The following is a 9,256-nucleotide window of genomic DNA, read 5'->3' as shown; positions in this document are numbered from 1 at the left end:
ACGGACTATGATTTCGTTATTCCTACATCGAGATATGATTTTTTTCGTGAAGCTGCACAAAGCTGGTGCAGTCAGTTCACCATAACTTTAAGTTGATTTCAAAAAATTACCTGAGTGAATCCGGGAGTTGTCTGATCGTTATTTTCGGATATGTTGTAGCTCTACAAGTCTAATTTGTGAAAAATCAAATGGATTACAATTTCATTATTCCTACATCAAGATATGATTTTTTTGTGAAGCCGCACAAAGTTGGTGCATTCAGTTCATTAGAATTTTAAGCTGATTTCAAAAAATCACTTGAGTGAATTCAGGAGTATTCTGATCGTGATTTTCGGATATGCTGTAGCTCTATGAGTCTAGTTTGTGCAAAATCAAACGAATAACAATTTAGATATTCCTACAATGAGATATGAATTTTCTGTCAAAGTCGCGTTGAGCTGAAGAAAAAGTGAAGAACATCAGAGTTGCGAAAAAGACTTATTTGAGAGAGGACTCAATTGAACTTGATAACGCAACAATACGATATACAATCACCAGGAGAATGTGGGTATATATAGATTTTAAAACATGGAGACATTAATCTCATTCCTACGAATTATAGAAAATTATAATGATGGAAAGCTTAGTTTCTATTAATTATGAAAATTATGGTAAGTTTTCATAGGAATTAAATTATAGAAAATTTCCATAGGAATCAAGTTATGAATATTCCATAGGAACCAAATTATGGTAAGTTTTCATTGGAACTAAGTTATGGAAGTTCCATCGGAATCAAACATGGAAAAAAAATCCTGAAAATCGAGTAAATAACATGTAAAGTTTTCCCGAAAACTAACATGGGAAGTAAAAAATAATATCACGAATGAGGATAGACTCGTGTAATGAGAATTTAGATTCCTTAGGTTTTATTCGAGTGATCGAGCAAAATTGGAGAAAAACCCGCTGATAGGGCATTCAACCCCAAGGAAAGCAACGCCTAAAATTTGTGTCGAAATCACAAGCTTCATATCACCATGTCAAGCTTGTAGACATAATCCTTGCTCATCGAATTGGCAGCCATTTTGTAGCTGATGACCCAAATGAAATTATCAAACTACGAAGAAATGCCATGTGATAAGTCTTCATGAGCTGGAAACACTTCAAATAAAAAAAGAGTTGGTAAATGACCGAAAGTCAAATAATCTCTTACAAATTAGAGAATGTTGTCATAAAGACTTTAGTATATGTTGATTTGGATAACCTCAACATATCAGTATAGTAATTTCTCATGAAGTTTCAAATGTTTCGCGAAAGATCAACTACGTGAAAATAACATTTGTTTCACAAATACTTCAAGGCTTGTCTTTACAAGTTCGACAAATCGAGCGCCCCAACAAGCATCGAAGCAAGGGGCATTTGTAGACAGTGAAGTTTTATTGATAAATTCATATTAAATTTAGATTAAATCTTAAATTCATGATACGTTGACCAAGTCAAATTATCGGTTAATAAAGTCAGATTAATATTTAAGTCAAAATTATATGACTTAAATCAAGTTCAAATTACATTTGGGTTAGTCCATTAAGTTAACAAGACGAGCCCAACTCATGTTCTTCAAGCCCAAGGGCCAAAATCTCTTGGACCAAAATACCCCTAAAACCCTAATTCAAGCCTAATAAAAAGGTCTTCATAAGACCATAAACATACACATAAATATATAGAGAATCCTTGTTCTTCAATGGTGATCTGCAAGTCTTCCGCATACAAAGAAGTCTTCGCTCCAAATCTTGAGCCGCAAGTATTCCATCAAATCAAGAACAATCGTGAAGAGAAGAATCAGAGGATTACATATCTTTTCTTAAAGATTTCATAAAGATTCTAACGTTTGCTTGCTATTTTCCTGTCCTGTTTGTTGTATTTCAGGGACGAAAATTTAAACGCATATAGATAGTTTATCTATTTATGAGCATATCAATGGATGCATGTTAAGAAAATCCAAGTCCCATTTTTACATGTCATCTTAGGCTTTGAGTATACCATTATCGGTCAACTCTTTTAGCCCAAGAGGCTCAATAGGGAATCCACATCATATAGATAGGTTTGATGCCCCAACAAGGCATAGACATCTCTCTCAACTGAATTATAAATTAGACATCATTAGCTCATATATTGTATATCAATTGCAAGAAATTCCCCAATAAAAATACTATTTATGGTATACACTTAACTTAGCATCATGATTTCTCAAATATGACATCTTAGATCTATTTTCAATTAGGGTTATATATTTGAAAGCAAATTCTCAAATAATATTTATACATTGATTTCAAGATGTCTTTAATTTATTTCACTATGATAGAAAACTCATTAGTTCTTGTTACATGTTGCCATCCAAAATGATTGTATTTAATGTCACCTTACACACTCAGAACATTTGATGTATTTAATTTCATTATCACTCATATAGGAAACTCTTATTGATAGCAAAATATTCTTGATTTATGGTATACAATCATATATACAACATGACATATGGGCCTATTTACAATTGGTCCAAATAACATGGGCTAGAAACCCTAGTAACCAACCCTAATCAATCTGAAAAAATAGAAAAAACAATCTAACCAACTTTCTCCCTATATAAATCTGGCAAGTATTAGCTCTCATAATTTTGGTGTTTCCTCTCTTTATAACCATTTCTTTTACGGAAACAAAAAATCGATAGCCAAAGCAAAGACGGTTACCGTATTTGGATCCAGAATATGGCAGATGAAGAAGTGATGGTGGAAGCAACAAGCCCAGTTCCATCAGATCATCACAAGAGAAAGCTGGAGGATTTGGAGCTGAACGCACCTGAACCACACACTGAGGTTGGGTCGGACCCGAATCCTGAAACGGTGTCCGATTCTGTGCCAAAACTTGACGGAACAATTGAGGAAGAGGTTGCTGATGTTGATGGGTCTGAACCTAAACGACCTCGTTTGGAGGATAAAGCTAATGGATTGAGTATTTTCTTCGTTTCCCCCTTTCTTTTAGAGCTAACCCTTGTTACAGTTTACATTGTTTTAGTGTCTTGCATTGTGATTTTTGTGCAGTTTTTCTTGGGTGTGTATGTGTGTAGTCCTCATTTTGGTGTTCTTGTTAAGAGCCAAAGATGATGATTTCGGTTTGCTATGTGGTTGCTTCATTTCTTGAATTCTGGTGTGCAATGTTTTAGGCCTTTTTTATGAAATTCTTGTGGTGGAAAATACTTGAGAAAGGGAATTGGGTTTTTGTGTTGAACTTGAAGTACTTAGTAAGTGGATATGTGTGTAATGAATGTTTTGTATTGAGTTCAAATGTTGTTGGACAGTACTTTTAGGGACTGCAATTGTTGTTAAATGTGAAAAGTACCAAGATTATATGTATAAGCAGTCCATTTAGGAAATCTTCTTACCTTCTTTTACCCGTTTTCAGCATCCCAAAATGGTTATGAGGAGAAGGTAGAGGAAGAGTCAAAAGTAGATGATAATGAGCAGCCTAGTATTCATCCAGAGGTTTCTCAAGAAGTAGCCCCGGAGGCTCCTGAATCCTGTAAAGAACAACCTGCTGATGATAATCAGCAAACAGGGGATGTTGAACAATCTGATGCCAAAACTTTTCTTGAGACAGAGAAAAGTACTCAGGTCAATGAACCATCTAAAGGTGGCATTCAGGAGTCTGAGGCAGAGAAGAGTACTCAGGTTGATGAACCATCTAAAGGTGACATTCATGAGCCCTCAGCTGAAGTGCCCGGTGACATTCAGGAGGAGCCCTCAGCTGAACCTCCTGAAATGGAGGGTGTGCAGCTTGATCAAGAGCATCCAGCCTCTGATGATCAAACAATTACGCGCAAAATGGAGGTCCCCAATAATAAGGTGATGAAAAGATTTGTTGAAAACAAAAGAAATCTTGTTTTGCTCTGACTGAATTTAATCTTCACCTAGTGGAATAATTGGCTAGGCATCTGGAGAACTTCTGGGATGGGAATGAGATGATGAGCGACCACTTAAGGAACATGTTTAGGAAGTTATCTTTTTCTTATTTGAGGAACTTTGTTTTCCAAGAAAAAATGTTATTCAAAATGTTTTGACCAACAAAACATGGAAAAGTTGAACATCATTTTGGTTTGTGCTATCTCATCTTGGCCAGCATTTGACTTGAATCTCATGGAGCTCTATGTAAAACTGGTACAGGTTGGCGTTCTTATTGGAAAATCTGGCGATACTATTCGATACCTGCAATACAACTCAGGTGCTAAAATTCAGATAATGCGTGATGCTGATACTGATCCACATGCTGCCAGTAGGCCAGTTGAACTGATTGGAACATTGGAAAATATAAATAAAGCTGAGAAATTAATAAAGGATGTCATAGCTGAGGTATGTGGTTTGTCTTAATGCCGTTTCCTTTTGTTATCTTCCCAATTTTTTATGGTTTGTTAATCATGAGTCCAATGTTGTGATGAACTATTGACTCTCTAGGCTGATGCTGGTGGTTCTCCTGCACTTGTGGCTAGAGGCTTTGGCACTGTGCAGGCTGTGGTTGGAGAACAGATTGAGATACAAGTTCCAAATGAGAAGGTTGTATTTTTGACTTGTTCCCCTTTCTTTTACCTTTCATGCCCTCATTTTGATTGAGGACTTCCTGAGGGTGGAAGAGGTTATTGTTTTTTATTCTTTAGTTTCCATGATTGGAAATGACTCTTCATATTCTCCTCTTGCTGTAGGTTGGTTTAATAATTGGAAAAGGTGGGGACACTATCAAGAGCCTTCAGACAAGATCAGGGGCACGGATTCAGGTATTGATAACACCTTATGATTTTTGTTGGTACATTTTGGTGCAAAGTAGTTTTTTGTTAGAGGCAATCAAATTACCTGTGGCTAATAACCAAATCAATGTTCTACTATTTCCCTAGCTGGTGCCACTTCCTTCTGATGGAAAAGAATCTAAAGAAAGAACAGTGCGTGTGACTGGTGATAAAAAGCAAATTGAGATGGCACGAGAGATGATCAAAGAAGTCATGAGTCAGGTTTGTCTAGATGTTCTGCCTTATTCTTTCCAATGGGCTTGTGTGAGTTTCAATTAGGTGGCTTTCAATGCAGTTCTGATATTTCAGATCAAATATTATCTCATTTCACTTGTGGTAATGACTTTTTCTTAAGTACTTATAGTTGACACTTAACATCTCTGCAATTGGGTTAGAACCTGGAGCTTTAGACAGAAATGTATGTTTTAGGGATAACTTTCTGCAAATTTTGGATGCAAATTTTGGAATTAAGTAATTTAATTATATAATGCAATGTGTTCTTTATATTATTTAGTATACTTTGAGCCCCTAGGGCTTTAGTTTAGTGGCAGTTGTGCAACATATGATGTGTGGGTTAGGTGCACATCATGAGTTTGAACCTTGCGATGGACAAAAGCTTGTGTTTTAGTAGAGAAGTATGGATGAATGGGCCCAATGAGTTTCAAACAATTCACCAGAGGGCCCTCCGAGATTCCTGATTATAAAAATCACTTGGTATGTTCTGTAAATGTGCAACTTCAGTTGAATTTGATGCATGTGTCTTATTAAATCTTGTAGAATTTAACTGCCGCGTCCCAATTTCGGCATTTAGCAGTTGATTTGTTCTTGTACAAAATGATGATTTACAAGTTCAATCAGAAGATATATGTTAAGAATGAATGTAGTTGGGCAGATCTTCTGAAGTAATAGTATGGCTATTACTAGTAGGAGGGTATCAGCAAGAGTTTTTGGAACATTGGTATGCTTAATAGTGTTATTACTAAAGGGGCTTGAAGTTCTCTGCATACAAGGGCTTGGGTCAGTGTGGCAACTTCTTAATGGTTTTACTTGAGGCACCTGTTTAGGTAGAATAAAATGCTGTACTAATTCCTTGCTATTCATTGTTTACAAGTTCCTGTTGGTGACTTGCTTTGCTCGATCTGAACTGCAGAGGGAATGCATTTTTGTACTTAGGATTTATTTAACTTCCTATCTTGTAGTGGGTTACTATGTTATGCATGGTGATGAGTAGGCACTTTGCATTAGATGAAGAAAATGTCATGATGAGTGTTTGTTGAACATCCATTAAAGTTTGCGTGCCAAGGTCAATTGAATACAGTTAAAGAGAATGTTGTGTTGGGATGTCGGTTGCCATGATTTATATTTGTCAAAGAGTGCCAATTTCGAATTGGTTGGCTTTAAAAATGCAGATTTGGATTTTGTCTTTGACATCGCAGCATTGCGTTGGTGTAGCCATAGACAACTACTATTCACTCTCGACCACTGAAGAGAGGTATCAAGCATTAACCCCCGCCATTGCAGATGTTAATAGTTGGTAAGATTGCTTCGAGACTTAAAAACTAAAAATGATAATAATAGTAAGGTTTATATTAAAAGAGTACTCTCTTGATACCCTATGCTCTGTGCAGACACCATGTTGCAGAATGTGCCATCATTAGTTAAATCATCTTTATTGAGTGTATTATATCCATGATGAAATCTGATATCTTATTATCTTAAGCATAGGATAATTCAATAGTCGACCTGTTGACTTGCATTAATACCTGGTTATGGAAGTAGGATGACTGTTATGGTATTACACAAGTGAATGCAATAAAAGAGGTTCTTCTGTTCAAGACTGAAGATTGATGGTTCTGCCTCTTGGATACTATTTAGATGTGATTTTTGAAGATGCTTGATATGTATGTTCTAAAATTCAGATGATGGTTTGTTTAGTTTATCTGAAATAGTATCAGGGAACATCAATTTATTTCTTGTTGTGCTTTCTTGCTAGTTTGATGGGCGACCTGATTGTTTTGGTTTTTGAGGTAACCGTGTTCCGTATAAACAGTTGTCTTTGATTTTTTCTTAATGCGTCTTAGATTACTACTGTTGCTTTTAATCTTTTGTCTTTTCATCAGCATTCTTGCTATCATTTTTCTTTAATGTGTTTTATTGTAACTCAATGCAAGTACAATCTGTCTATGAGTGTTTTCTTGCAGTTATTGCCCTGCTACAGTTCAAGCTTCACAAGTTACATTTACTTCATTCCCTGGCAGCTATGCCTGAGTTGCGTATTTTATTCTTATATTTTTTGTTTATGTTTGCAATTTTTTGGCTAACTTCTCTAGTTGTCTTTCTTTTCACAATGCTGTGTGATAGCCTGTGAGGCCAGCAACTCTCTCTTCGGGTTATGGTCAGCAGCCATTTCGCCCACGTGGCGGAGGTGCCCCTCAATGGGGACCCCGTGGTGGTCATCCTGGGCAGTTTCCAGGTTATGATTACCATCAAAGAGGACAATACTCATCTCGCAGCCCACAATATCCACCTCCTGCCTATGGAAATTATCCTCCACAACAAGCACCAAGAGGCGGATTTGGTCCAGGTTGGGAGCAAAGGCCTCAAGCCTCTATGCAGGGTCCTCCATCACAGGTTGGTGGTTATAACTGATAATTACAGCAGGCAAAGTATATGGCCAATGCCTCAGCTTTTGCTTTTGTGTAAATTTCATGCTCATGCTTCTGGCTCTTCTATGGGTTCACCTTCTCAGGCAAACTACAACTATGGGCAGCAACATGGTCCAGATTATGGCCATTCATACCCTCATCAGACACAGCATGGACAAGGCTATGGACATGGATACACTGATGTAAAATATGACCACCAGATGGCACCACAAAATCAGTATGGAGGACATGGACCTTCTCAGCCAACATCTTACCCTCAAAGTGGTGCACATCCCAGCTATGGAACTCATGAGCAATACGGTAAACCTCCTTCCTATGGTATGCATCCACAGGCTTCGCAACCTTATAGCCATCCCAGGGCTAATCAACCTGGAGAAGTGCCATATCAGGGTCCAGCTCCATCAACCCAAGGGTATGGTGCTAGTATGCTGCATCAACAGCAATATCCCTATGCATCCAGTGGGCAAGTGCAACAAACTTACCCTACATATGGATCTTCCACTGCTGCTGATGGATATAATCATCCACAAGGTGCCCCAGCTTCTGCTCCTGGGTATCCTCAGCAAAGTGCCCAGCCTGTTCCTGGATATGGTCAGCCTGTGCCACAACAACCTCTTGCTTATGCTCAAGCAGCCCCTGTTGGAGGTTACAGTTCCTACCCTTCACAGCCCACTTACACTGAACAGCAGGCCACAAACAATGCAGGTTATGGTTATCAGGGACCAGTTGATCAAACTTACAGTGGTGCTCAGGCTTCAACAACTTATAGTGCACCATTTTCTGGACAGCAAGCTTATGCTCAACCAGCTCCAGTCCCTTCTTCAGTCCCAGCTCAGCCTGGTTATGATCAATCCATGACTCAACCAGGAGGTGGTTATGCGCCTGTACCTGCTGCTGCTGGTTATGTTAAGAGTGTTTCACCCCAGCCTGGTTATGCTCCTCAGTATGATGCTAATCAGATGTATGGTGCCCCCAGGTGAAACTTTCTTGTTCTCTATGAGATTGTTTCAGGAGAAGTGTTCCAGTGTTCTTGTTCGCTCTAGGCTGTTAGTTTGTACTAGTTTGAATTTCAGATCAGTATTGCACATGAAATATTTGATTAGCGACAATGTCTACTGTCTTTCTTCTTTTTGTCCTCGGCAATATATAAACACTTAATCATAAATGCTTAAGGATTTATCGGAAGTAGGTATTTTCTGCTTTAGAAAGTTTTCACATGTGTAACTGTTGTGCTAGTTGTAGAAGTTAATATGTATTTCAAAGTCTTACCTTGGTAAATTTTTGAATCTTATTGTTAACTATTTATATCTGCAAGTGGTGAAGATGAAAAGATATTAGCAGGTGATTAATCATCAATGCTCTATCTTAGCATTTTGTAGATATTGAAAGAGAGGTGAGAATAGCCTTTGAATGCCAGATTGCAATCTATACATGGCTGTGTGAGAGATTAGGTGTTTGGAAAGAGTTTATATTGGTTGAAGTTGGAAAGGTAGATAGTGTTTGAATGTGAATTTCATGTGATAAAAAGGTAGTGATCTTCAACTAAAACTTGAGCCATTTCACTGTTAACAATCTCAGATGACATTAGTCATCAATTTAGTATCTCGTTTATTGCTTTGCTAGGTGGTAGTATGTTATCAACTTATCTATATTATGTTGCTAATGTGAAAGTGTTTACCACTTCATTCATACCTTGCAGAGTCTTGAAATCATTATAACATTGTTTACTTAACAATTCACGTGAAACATATGATCATTTTCACTAATATTGTCAGAGGCGGGA

The 9,256-nt window shown here is 37.5% G+C and overlaps 1 protein-coding gene across 1 annotated transcript; it reads left to right on the top strand.

Annotated features, from left to right (window-relative positions):
• Positions 1–2,631: 2,631 nt before the first annotated feature.
• On the top strand, positions 2,632–8,642 carry LOC125834753 (uncharacterized). Its single transcript, XM_049513900.1, has 8 exons — positions 2,632–2,985; positions 3,436–3,875; positions 4,194–4,379; positions 4,482–4,580; positions 4,727–4,798; positions 4,916–5,029; positions 7,169–7,438; positions 7,557–8,642. Exons 1-8 carry the CDS (start codon positions 2,742–2,744, stop codon positions 8,451–8,453), a joined length of 2,322 nt encoding a protein of 773 aa, XP_049369857.1. The 5' UTR covers positions 2,632–2,741; the 3' UTR covers positions 8,454–8,642.
• Positions 8,643–9,256: the final 614 nt, after the last annotated feature.

Source organism: Solanum verrucosum, unplaced genomic scaffold (assembly GCF_900185275.1).
Source record: "Solanum verrucosum unplaced genomic scaffold, falcon-dt-bn FXZP01000073.1, whole genome shotgun sequence".
NCBI lineage: Eukaryota > Viridiplantae > Streptophyta > Magnoliopsida > Solanales > Solanaceae > Solanum > Solanum verrucosum.
The sequence above is the reverse complement of the archived record's forward strand: the minus strand, read 5'-3'. Positions and strand labels throughout refer to the sequence as shown.